Source organism: Anolis carolinensis, chromosome X (assembly GCF_035594765.1).
Source record: "Anolis carolinensis isolate JA03-04 chromosome X, rAnoCar3.1.pri, whole genome shotgun sequence".
Taxonomy (NCBI): Eukaryota; Metazoa; Chordata; class Lepidosauria; order Squamata; family Dactyloidae; genus Anolis; species Anolis carolinensis.
In genome coordinates, this window is record NC_085847.1 from 608,229 (window position 1) to 621,383 (window position 13,155).

General features: G+C 41.8%; 1 protein-coding gene across 4 annotated transcripts in view; it reads left to right on the plus strand.

The window, feature by feature from the left end:
* Positions 1-13,155, plus strand: part of tmem120b (transmembrane protein 120B) — a 79,563-nt gene that overhangs the window by 65,593 nt on the left and 815 nt on the right. For all 4 annotated transcript variants that reach the window (XM_062958752.1, XM_062958753.1, XM_062958754.1 and 1 more), the window contains 7 exons: positions 424-519; positions 5,530-5,619; positions 7,062-7,127; positions 8,770-8,831; positions 8,981-9,073; positions 11,174-11,238; positions 11,634-11,702. In XM_062958752.1, coding sequence (XP_062814822.1) covers positions 424-519; positions 5,530-5,619; positions 7,062-7,127; positions 8,770-8,831; positions 8,981-9,073; positions 11,174-11,238; positions 11,634-11,702 — 541 coding nt within the window. The remainder of the gene's footprint in view (positions 1-423; positions 520-5,529; positions 5,620-7,061; positions 7,128-8,769; positions 8,832-8,980; positions 9,074-11,173; positions 11,239-11,633; positions 11,703-13,155) is intronic.

The following is a 13,155-nucleotide window of genomic DNA, read 5'->3' on the forward strand; positions in this document are numbered from 1 at the left end:
GCTGTGCCCGGCCATGCGTTGCTGTGGATTATGGGAATGCTTGGTTGGCCAGGTGGAATAGCAGTGAATAGCCTTGCAGCCTCAAAGCCTGAACCCTGGCCATACCCCGGCGCCATTGTGACCGATGGGTTGCTAGGAGATGAAGTGGGTGGGGCCTAAAGGAGGCGGGGCCTACCCTTCTGACCAGCAACCAGGGTTGAAAACGGCTCTTCCTCGTTCTCTAATTTGGACTTTATTTTCCAGGTTTTTTGTTTGAAAGACATAGAGTAGATGACAATGTCTTTTGTGGCCAAATTTGATGTGGTTTGGTTCAGTGGTTTTGTTGTTTACTCAGTCCTACAAACGTACAATAAAGCTTGTCAATAAACTCTGCAAGAGGCAGTGTAGTATAATGGTTCTTGTAATGGTCTATTTGTGTTCTAGGTTTGCCTACAAAGATGAATATGAAAAATTCAAGCTGTACTTGACGATAATCTTGCTACTTGGAGCAGTTGCGTGCCGATTAGTTCTTCATTACCGGTAAGTTTGCATTTTTAGCGATTTATTTATTTTATTTATTTATTAGTGACATTTATATCAGGGCAGCTTACAAGTTATATATACATACAATATATTATATTATTTTATTAGCATAGCACAATATAAACATTATATAGTACTATATTGTACTATACTGCAATATTATTAGTAATATTACATATCATATATAATATAAAATTATAATAGTGTATTATTATCATATTGCATTACATTATATTATTATCAATATTGTACATATATACAATATATTATATTATTAGCATAGCACAATATAAGCATTATATAGTACTATATTGTACTAGACTGCAATATTATTAGTAATATATAATATACAATTATAATAGTGTATTATTATATTGCATTACATTATATTATTATCAATATTGTACATATATACAATATATTATATTATTGGCATAGCACATTATAAGCATTATATAGTACTATATTGTACTATACTGCAATATTATTAGTAATATTACATATCATATATAATATACAATTATAATAGTGTATTACTATCACATTGCATTGCATTATAATATTATTATCAATAGTGTGTGTATATACAATATATTATTTTATTAGCATAGCACAATATATATACTGCAATGTTATTAGTAATATATAATATACAATTATAATAGTGTATTATTATCATATTGCATTTCATTATATTATTATCAATATTATACATATATACAATATATTATTATATTATTAGTATAGCACAATATAAGCATTCTATTTTAATATATTGTACTATACTGCAATATTATTAGTAATATTACATGTAATATATAATATACAATTATAATAGTGTATTATTATCGCATTACATTATGATATCAATAGTATATGTATATACAATACAGTAGAGTCTCGCTTATCCAACGTAAACGGGCCGGCAGGATGTTGGATAAGTGAATATGTTGGATAATAAGGAGAGATTAAGGAAAAGCCTATTAAACATCAAATTAGGTTATGATTTTACAAATTAAGCACCAAAACATCATGTTATACAACAAATTTGACAGAAAAAGTAGTTCAATGCTCAGTAATGCTATGTAGTAATTACTGTATTTACGAATTTAACACCAAAATATCATGATTTATTGAAAACATTGACTACAAAAATGTGTTGGATAATCCAGAACGTTGGATAAGCGAGTGTTGGATAAGTGAGACTCTACTGTATATTATATTATTAGTATAGCCCAATATAAGCATTCTATATTACTGTATTGTACTATACTGCAATATTATTAGTAATATTACATGTAATATATAATATACACTTATAATAGTGTATTATCATATTGCTGTGCTTCCACTCTGAATTCAAAGTTCACTCCCGACCATAAATGATTCAAGGCAGCTGAGTCTGAGTATTTCTTTGAAAACGTTGCACCCTTGACTAGACATTGCATCAAGGCTTCTTCCAAAGTCCACCCAGAGACTGTCTTCTTCCGTCAGACTCTGCTCTTCCTATAACTTCCATTTGGCTGGCCAGAGTTGTAGATCTATTTTATTTGCTTGGCAGGGGGTTGGACTAGAGCTTCTAACTCTATGATTCTATTTTTCAAAAACATATTTGGAGTAGCTGAGGTGGGTTTATCCGCTGTCCTTCGCTTTTGTGCTCAGCAAGGCATTTGGGAGGCAGCTGCTGTTTGCCTCGCCTGTTGCACACCGGCAAACGTAGCTGCAGTTAGACTGGAGAGAGCAGAATCCTGCTCCTTCTCGGCTCAAAACGTGTTGCTGGGCCTCTGCCAGGGTGGCTTTGCCACTTGATTGGATTGATCTAGATATAATGGGATCCCTGCACTGTCTTAGCCCCAAGGCGCCTCTGCAAATTGGATCACACGCTGCTTCCCCCAGGAGGCATTCACACTTTCCGCAAAGTCTGCGGAGAGATCTAGCGTGGTTATTATTACCCTACTAGCTTACTTGGGTTATGTGCAAAAATCAATGTTTTAATTGTGCAAAATGCATAAGGTTGTGGGTGAACTACAACTCACATCGTGCCAGGTTAACCCCAAGAAACTTCATCAGTACTTATAATTTGTGATGTTGGGCAAGTTTGCTCTGGATGCATCATCGGTGTGGTTCTGTGTTCTCTCTAGCTATAAGGTAAACTACCACTCCCACTATGGTGAGCCTGTCCCCTCCCAGAAAGGAAGGTCAATCCCCCCAAACCCCTCCAGTAGGTTGAGTTAGTCCTGGGGGTTCTGTGTGCCAAGTTTGGTCCAGGTCCATCATCGGTGGAGGTCACAGCTTCCCTGGTTGTGGGTGAACTACAACTCCCAGAAAGGAAGGTCAGTTCCCTAACCCAAACCCAAACCCCTCCAGTCATCAAATTTCAGCATATCAGGTCTGTGTGCCCAGTTTGGTCCAGATCCATTAGTGTTTGGGTTCACAGTTCTCTCTGGATGTAGGTGAACTACAACTCTCCCAAAACAAGGTGAATTTTCCCCAAAGGCCTCCAGTATTTTTGCTGGTCATAGGGGTTCTGTGTGCCAAGTTTGGTCCGATTCCATCTTTGGTGGAGTTCAGAGTGCTCATTGATTGCAGGTGAACTATACATCCCAGAATCTACAACTCCAAAATGTCCGGGCCAATTCCCCTCAAAACCCACCTGCATTCAAATGTGGGCATATCGGGCATGCATTCCAAGTTTGGTCCAGATCCATCATTGTTTGGGTTCATAGATGAACTACAACTCCCATAAATCTCTCCAAAGCCCTCCAGTATTTTTTGTTCATCAGGGGTTTCTGTGTGCCAAGTGAGTTCCAGGTCCATCACTGGTGGAGTTCAGAATGCTCTTAGATTGCAGGTGAACTATACATCCTAGTCCCTACAGCAACTATAAATCATGGTGAATTCTTCCCAAACCTTTCTAGTATGTCCAGTTGCTGATCAATTCCTCTGTTTGCTGTGTGTCATAGAAAAGAGTAGGAAAGGGTTAAGGGAGAGGCAGTGATTTCGTTGTATATCTTAATAATGATTGTTTATGGTTTGCAGTGTTATTTTCTTGTAAGCCACTCCGAGTCCCCTGAGACGCGATACAAATGAAGTTTTATTATTGTTGTTGTTGTATATCACAGAAAACAAGATAGATATGCTGGATTTCGTATCACAAAATCACACGTCGAACACTTCCCAAGTGTCTAGGACTGTGTGATGTATTATTATTATTATTTTATTATGACACAGCAAACAAGATAGATATGCTGGATTTCGTATCACAAAATCACACGTCGAACACTTCCCAAGTGTCTAGGACTGTGTGATGTATTATTATTATTATTATTATTATTATTATTATGACACAGCAAACAAGATAGATATGCTGGATTTCATATCACAAAATCACAAGTCGAACACTTCCCAAGTGTCTAGGACTGTGTGATGTATTATTATTATTATTATTATTATTATTATTATTATTATTATTATTATTATTTTATTATGACACAGCAAACGAGATCTATACACTGGATTTCATATCACAAAATCACAAGTCGAACACTTCCCAAGCGTTTAGGACTGTGTGATGTATTATTATTATTATTATTATTATTATTATTATTATTATTATTTTATTATGACACAGCAAACAAGATAGATATGCTGGATTTCGTATCACAAAATCACAAGTCGAACACTTCCCAAGTGTCTAGGACTGTGTGATGTATTTTCGGATGATGCATGCAGATCCCAGTAAAGTGGCCTTTTGCAGTTGGCAGATCGTGATTTTGTCAATGTCTATTGTTTCCAAATGCCGGCTGAGATCTTTTGGCACGGCACCCAATGTGCCCATCACCACCGGGACCACCTGCACTGGTTTCTGCCAGAGTCTTTGAAGTTCAATCTTGAGGTCCTGAGAGCGGCTGAGTTTTTCCTGTTGTTTTTCGTCAATGCGACTGTCACCTGGGATGGCGACATCAATGATTTAAACCTTTTTCTTTTCCACAACTGTGATGTCTGGTGTGTTGTGTTCCAGAACTTTGTCAGTCTGGATTCGGAAGTCCAACACTATCTTTGCGTGCTCATTTTCCAATACTTTTGCAGGTTTGTGATCCCACCAGTTCTTTGCTGCTGGGAGGTGGTACTTGAGACATAAGTTCCAATGAATCATTTGGGCCACGTAGTTGTGCCTCTGTTTGTAGTCTGTCTGTGCGATTTTCTTACAGCAGCAGAGAATATGATCAATGGTTTCGTCGGTTTCCTTGCAGAGTCTGCATTTTGGGTCATCAGCTGATTTTTCAATCTTGGCCTGAATTGCCTTTGTCCTGATGGCCTGCTCCTGGGCTGCAAGGATCAGGCCTTCTGTCTCCTTCTTCAGGGTCCCATTTGTGAGCCAGAGCCAGGTCTTCTCCTTATCAGCTTTTCCTTCCATTTTGTCAAGGAACTTTCCATGCAGTGTTTTGCTGTGCCAGCTGTCAGCTCTAGTTTGTAGTGTGGTTTTCTTGTACTGATTTTCTGTTATTATTATTATTATTATTATTATTATTACTACTACTACTAGCTGTGTCCGGCCACGCGTTGCTGTGGCGTCGTCCTAAATTGGTTTTTATTTGTGGAGACAGGTATGAATGTTGTAATTAGTCACCTTGATTAGCACGGAATGGCTTTTCCTTCAATTTTGTCAAGGAACTTTCCATGCAATGTTTTGTTGTGCCAGCTGTCAGCTCTAGTTTGTAGTGCGGTTTTCTTGTACTGGTTTTTTTTCTGCTGTGCTTTGAGGAGTTTCTGATTTTTGACTTCAATCAAAGCAGGTTCTTCACTTTGCTTTACATATTCTGCCTGGGCATGTTCTTAATTATAATATGTTCTTAATAATAATAGTAATAATCATAATAATAATTCCTTAAATATAGATTTGAATTGCAGTTGCTTTTTCCGTGTTGAGTGAAAGGGGGGGGGGGGGGTGGAGTGTCCCTCCATCAGATTGAAGTCCCTAATGTGTTGTGTTTCCTCCTCCCGCAGGGTGACAGACGAAGTCTTCAACTTCCTCTTGGTGTGGTATTACTGTACGCTGACGATAAGGGAAAGCATCCTCATCAGCAACGGATCCAGGTACTCGCCCTCTGGGTGTGGGCTGCCTTTGTGTCGGGTTCTCTTCTCCCAGTTGTGTTGTGGGTCAGTCTTCCACCAGAAAAAGCACCAAGACACACGCTGGTAGATTCCAACAGGTTTTATTGTACAGAATACCAGAACCTTCTCTTTGGCCCATTTATATAGGGGCTCTCACATACCAGAGGGTAATTGAGGTTTTATGGATTGTTAGGTTCTCTTCTCCCAGTTGTGCTGTGGGTCAGTCTTCCACCAGAAAAAGCACCAAGACACACGCTGGTAGATTCCAACAGGTTTTATTGTACAGAATACCAGAACCTTCTCTTTGGCCCATTTATATAGGGGCTCTCACATACCAGAGGATAATTGAGGTTTTATGGCTGGCCCATTTTATGGCTGGCATCTGTTCTTTGTCAGCCGACCTGAGATGTCAAAGATTGGAGATCATGACACTTTGGGAGACCAATGGTCTCAACCACTGTGGGGTCGTGGGTGAAATGCCAACCCTCTTGGAAGCCTTTGGTCCCTGATTCGGCGAGCCGAGGAATCTCCATTCCACGGAGCAGAGTTCAAGGGTAGATTAAGCCTCTCTGTCGGATAAGCCATCCGTTGGGAATAACACCCTGGGTAAAGATCACCACGTAATCTTCTGGATGTCTTACGCATGAAACTTTCCTTCTCCAAAGCCAGAGCTTTTCCTTTCAGTCCTCTCCTTTAGACATCCGCCACACTTTCAAGGAGCATGCATTCTCTCATCTTTGGTTTGAAGTGCATTATATGGTCAATGTAATAATAATAATAATAATAATAATAATAATAAGAAGAAGAAGAAGAAGAAGAAGAAGAAGAATAGAAGGAAAAGTAATGCCTCCACCTTCGTTACTTGGGAATCTTTTAATAAATCAAACGCAGAAATAATCCTTAGATTGTGCTCTTTAACTACCACTATTCACTTTCCCACATAATCACATTTCTGCCAACGATGAACAAGTTTTCTGAAGCCGTTACGGAAGAAGTCGACACTCTGTTTCCGCAACCGACGTCTCACAGTTTCCCACTGTGCACAGATCTTCCGATAGCCAAGCAAAACAATAATGTGACCCACACATTCTTGTGAAACGCCGATTACGCTTAAAATTTCTCTCTGAGTGATACGACAATCGTCCTGAATCAATCTGTCAAGGTTTTGCTTGTGAAACTCAGTGGTTGCTAAGGCTTCCCCGTCTGCGCTGAGTTCCATACTTCGCACTTTAACAACACAACCGTTCAGAGCTAAGCCTTTCCTGTCTGCACAAGTTTTAGTTGTTGTAATGCAATTTGGACTGCTTTGAGCTGGATTATATGGGTCTACACTGCCCCATATAATTCATTACAAACCGTCCTCAAGATATGAGCAAGATAGCTTCTGTAGGTTTGTTCTTAACTTGAATTTGTATGTCTTTCAGGATCAAGGGCTGGTGGGTGTCTCATCATTACGTCTCGACTTTTTTATCAGGCGTTATGTTGACATGGTGAGTTCATGCCTTTGTTTATTGTGTCACGAGCACTGGAAACTTGGGTTCTTCTTATTATTATTTTTAAATGAATCAATGATCAAGTTCAGTCACTGAATCAGCTGTTGAGTGACAAGTCGTCACTAACGTGCCTCCTATTGATTCTGTAGTTTTGCATCTGTTGAGACTTAGGATGCGGGCCAATGACAATGAGTTGTCATATGCATATGAGGCTGTTTTAATATTTCAATCAAGAGCATCTTGGAGCCCCCGGTGGTGCAGCGGATTAAATCTGGGGATTGGGGTGAGCTCACCCTGTTAGCCCCAGCTTCTGCCAACTTAGGTAAAGGTTTTCCCCTGACATTAAGTCCAGTTGTGTCCAACTCCGGGAGTTGATGCTCATCTCCATTTCTAAGCTGAAGAGCCGGCGTTGTCCGTAGACACCTCCAAGGTCATGTGGCTACTGGAACAGCCAACCTAGCAGTTCGAAAACATGCAAATGTGAGTAGATCAATAGGTACTGCTCTGACGGGAAGGTAACAACACTCCATGAAGTCATGACCTTGGAGGTGTCTACGGACAACGCCGGCTCTTGGGCTTCGAAATGGAGATGAGCACCAACCCCCAGAGCCGGACACAACTGGACTTAATGCCGGGGAAAACCTTTATTTATTACTTATTTATTTACTACATTTATATCCCGCTCTTCTCACCCCGAAGGGGACTCAGAGCGGCTTACAAATCAAATGTACATACAATATACTATTAGCACGGCACAATATAAGCATTAAACTACTATATTGTACTATATCATTATATGGTAATAGGATTAGTAATATTACATTTAATATCTATATATATAAAAGAGTGATGGCATCAGGGCAGCGGACAAAACAACAAAACTACAGGCCCCCCAACCTCGAAATTTGACAACACAACCCATCATTCACGGCTCTAGGTTGATACAACAAAAAGAAAAGAAAAATAAAGTTCTAATTACAGGGAGAGGAATAATACTTTTTATCCAATTGCAGGCACAGTTAGGCCTCACTTCGGCCTCTTCCACAGATTATCAGATTTTAACTGGATTATATGGCAGTGTAGACTCAAGGCCCTTCCACACAGCTATATAACCCATTTAGAATCTTATATTATCTGCTTTGAACTGGATTATCTTGACTCCACACTGCCATATAATCCACTTCAGTGTGCATACTAAACATAAAGACAACCATTCAACAGACATTCAATACCGCCACTACCTCAACAATTTCTCACCAACGCCACAGCAACACATGGCTGGGCACAGCTAGTATAATATATAATTAATATTATTATATTGCGTTTACTTAAGTTGGCAGAAGCTGGGGCTAACAGCGTGAGCTCACCCCACTCCCCGGATTCTAGTTCTTGTTATATTGTTTTTCCTGCTCTCTTTGGGAGCAGTGTTTTGGTTTGTGACACCCTCCGTTTCCCAACCCAAGTATCCTTAAATGTCCCCTCGACAAGCTGCTTCGAACACTTTTTCGAAATGCCATCTAAGCTCGGCTCGCTGTTGTTGTTGATTTGGTTTTGGAATGTCTCAACGCGGGATTTTTGGCGCTGTCCTCGGGAGTGGAAGCATCATCGTGTGTTGTTGTTGTTTTTCTCTTCCTCGCAGGCCAGATGGTCTCATGTACCAAATGTTCCGCAACCAGTTTTTAGCTTTTTCCATTTTTCAGAGTGAGTATTTTGGCAAATTCTCCGTGGCGGGCTGTTGTTGTGCGTGGTGAATTTTTAGTCGTAGAAACGGGGTGCAGCGTTGACTTAATATTTCACCTAAATCCTCACATGAATCCTGATGACGGCAACCTTCCTTTGGTTTCGTCCAGGCTGTGTCCAGTTTCTACAATATTACTACCAAAGCGGCTGCCTTTACAGACTCCGTGCGTTAGGAGAACGAAACCAGTTGGATCTCACTGTGGGTGAGTTGTGCGTTTGGACCGTATTTCACATTGCGATCACATGCCACGGATGTCACTCCAGAGGAAAGGAGGACGTTGCTTTCCCCTCTCTGTGAAATATCCATTCAGTCATAATAACAACTACTACTACTACTGTTACTACTAGTAGTAGTTTGGTGTTGCCCGGGTTATTTGAAAAAGTCAATTTTTTAATTATCCAAAATGCATAATGTTGTGAGTGAACTACAGCGCACATCTTCCCAGGTTAACCCTCAGAAACTCGATCCGTAAAGTTTGTTATGTTGAGCAAGTTTGCTCTGGATGCATCATCGGTAGGGTTCAGTGTGCTCTCTCATTCTATGGTAAACTACAACTCCCACTATGGTGAGTCATGTTTGGGGGGATGATGGGTAGCAGAGTGGATTCCAAAACTCATCATTCTGGTCTCACCGCCCCCTTCTTCCGCAGGCTGACTTCTCTTGCGGAGAAACAGCACTGGCCAACAAAATTCCAGCAGGCGAAGGGTTCAGTTGTAAATCCAACTGTTGTTAAGCTTTATTTACATATTTACATTTCCCGGCTTCAGAGCATAGCATTCATAGTCCATCCGCAGAGAATGCTCACGCCGAACTCCGGAGATAAGATAACAACATTCCTCAGTTCCGAAGGAAGCTCCAACCCTCAAAGGCCGGAAATCAAGCCTTATAGGTCACAGCAATCACAACAGGCTGTCAGTCAAAACTAGCCTGCTGTTAACTATTTCATTACTGAAAATACACACTCTAGCTCATCAGCAGTAAACACTTGATTTACATTTCATACAAATACAACCATACTCCAACAAGTCAGTCCCCTCCGACCCCTCCATTAGGTTGAATTAGTCCTGGGGGTTCTGTGTGCCAAGTTTGGTCCAAGTCCATCATTGGTGGAGGTCCCAGTTTCCCTGGTTGTGGGTGAACTACAACTCCCAGAAAGGAAGGTCAATCCCCGCAAACCCCTCCAGTAGGTTGAGTTAGTCATGAGGGTTCTGTGTGCCAAGTTAGATACAGGTCCATCATCGGTGGAGGTCACAGTTTCTCTATTTCTGGGTGAACTACAACTCCCAGAAAGGAAGGTCAATCCCCGCAAACCCCTCCAGTAGGTTGAGTTAGTCATGAGGGTTCTGTGTGCCAAGTTTGGTCCAGATCCATCATCAGTGGTGGTCACAGTTTCCCTGGCTGTGGGTGAACTACAACTCCCAGAAAGGAAGGTCAGTTCCCTAACCCAAACCCCTCCAGTCATCAAATTTCCACATATCAGGTCTTTGTGCCCAGTTTGGTCCAGATCCATCAGTGTTTGAGTTCACAGTGCTCTCTGGATGTAGGTAAACTACAACTCCCCCAAATCAAGATGAATTTTCTCCAGAGATCTCCAGTATTTTTTGCCGGTCATAGCGACTCTGTGTGCCAAGTTTGGTCCAATTCCATCTTTGGTGGAGTTCAGAATGCTCTTTGATTGCAGTTGAACTATACATCCCAGTATCTACAACTCCAAAATATCCACGCACATTCTCCTCAAAACTCACCAGTATTCAAATTTGGACATATCGGGTATACATGTCAAGTTTGGTCCAGATCCATCATTGTTTGGGTTCATGGTGTGCTCTGGACCTAGGTGAACTACAATTCCTCTAAATCCCTCCAATGTTTTTTGTTGGTTATGGGGGTTCTGTGTGCCAAGTTAGTTCCAGTTCCATCGTTGGTGGAGTTCAGAGTGCTCTTAGATTGTACACCAACTATACATCCCAATACCTACAACTCTAGTGTGTTCAGTTGCTGATCAATTCCTCTGTTTGCTTTGTGCCATAGAAAAGAATAGGAAAGGGTTAAGGGAGAGGCAGTGGGCAGGGTCATGCAAATTCCACATCAATTGAGAAAGTCAAGAACACTGGGGTGTCTGTGGTGGAGGGGAAAAAAAAGAAAATCTAGGATAAAATTGTCCCCGTATGGAAGCTTTCACTTGGTGGTGGGCCACTGATTCTCCCACGCAATGCTTGTGTCGAATGGTGGCATTGTGTAACTGGAAGTGCAATAGTGTACGGAAACAAATGGATAACATGTGCCATTTTGATCTCTTTTCTAGAGGGATTTCAGTCTTGGATGTGGCGAGGGCTGACCTTCCTGCTTCCCTTCTTGTTCTTTGGGCATGTAAGTCAGACACCGCCTTTCCTTCTGGAAAATATTGCCACGGTGGTGGTGCTTGTTGCAACAAACATAGGCTAGGTTGTAGTTGGTTTTATGTGCAATACAGTGCAAGGTTCCAACGTGTGTGGGTTGGCTTCACTTAGGCCTGCCTGGGCTGCCTTTGGATCTCGGCAGAGGTCAGGATTCTCTTCTTCCCTCTATAATGAACACTGGGGTGTCTGTGGTGGAGGGAATTCACTCCCAGGATTCACTGCTGAACTGCTACAGCTCCCCACTCCATGGCCATTACGTGGCAGGTCAGAGAAGATCCAGTTATGCCTTAAGGGTGGTTAGAGGACACCATGCTTCGCTTCTCTGCCCATCCCCATTCTTGACTCTCCCTTTTTCCTCCCCTTTAGTTCTGGCAGCTCTACAATGCTATCACACTGTTTGAACTGTCGAGGCATAAGCAATGCAAGGAATGGCAAGTAAGTCTTTTGCTTTCATTTGTCCCAAGAAATCAGGCTGTGTGCAAGACATGTAACTCTGTAAGTTTGGTGTGAGAGGAGGCTTTGTGAGAGCGAAGCTGTTTATCTGCATGGGAAAGAAGCCCATTGAATCAATTCTTGAATGATTCAGCATATAGCTTAGCCCCATTGATTCAGAGGACTGTTCTAGTCAGGCCTAATGATAGAACGTAAACCTAAGAGCTGCTTGTTGGGCGAGTGGGCTTATTAACAAAAGACCCTCTCCATAAACGTGTAGCAGAGTAACTTATTATTAACCCAGCACCAATAGCAACAGAAACACACAGACCAATGTTACCTCTTCCTTTGGAGGCAAAATAATATGGTTGCATTATTTACAAAAACAAGGTTTCCATAACACAAATAAAGTTCTTTATACTTCCTTCTTTGCTTCCACGCTGGGCTTCTTTCTCATGCAGATAAACAGCTTCGCTCTCATAGAGCCTCCTCTCACACCGAACGTACACAGAAGCTTCACACAGTAGCTTTACACAGCAGCTGCCTTCACACTGGAGCTTCTCACAGTAGCTTCACAGAGCCTCCTCTCACACTGAACTTACACAGGAGCTTCACACAGTAGCGTTACACACAGCAGCCTTTACACTGGAGGTTGACACAGTAGGTTTACACCGCAGCAGCCTTCACACTGGAGCTTCCCACAGTAGCTTCACAGAGCCTCCTCTCACACCGAACTTACACAAGAACTTCACACAGTAGCTTTACACACTTTGCTTCCATGCTGGGCTTCTTTCTCATGCAGAGAAACAGCTTCGCTCTTACAGAGCCTCCTCTCACACCAAACTTACATAGGAGCTTCACACAGTAGTTTCACAGAGCCTCCTCTCACACCGAACTAACACAGGAGCTTCACACAGTAGCTTTACACACTTTGCTTCCACACTGGGCTTCTTTCTCATGCAGATAAACAGCTTCGCTCTCACAGAGCCTCCTCTCACATCGAACTAACAGGAGCTTCACACAGTAGCTTTACACACTTTGCTTCCACACTGGGCTTCTTTCTCATGCAGATAAACAGCTTCGCTCTCACAGAGCCTCCTCTCACACTGAACTTACACAGGAGCTTCACACAGTAGCTTCACAGAGCCTCCTCTCACATCGAACTAACAGGAGCTTCACACAGTAGCTTTACACACTTTGCTTCCACACTGGCTTCTTTCTCATGCAGAGAAACAGCTTCGCTCTCACAGAGCCTCCTCTCACACTGAACTTACACAGGAGCTTCACACAGTAGCTTTACACACAAGGCCTTTAACCTGGGGCTTCTCTCACTGAAACTTCTCACACTGAGACGTTCTCACACTGCTCAGCTGTGGCCCACTAACTCTTAACAGGCTTCGGCCTACTCACTCTTTTCCAGGTGCTTTCAGTGCCTGACTCACATTTTTGTTCTTAA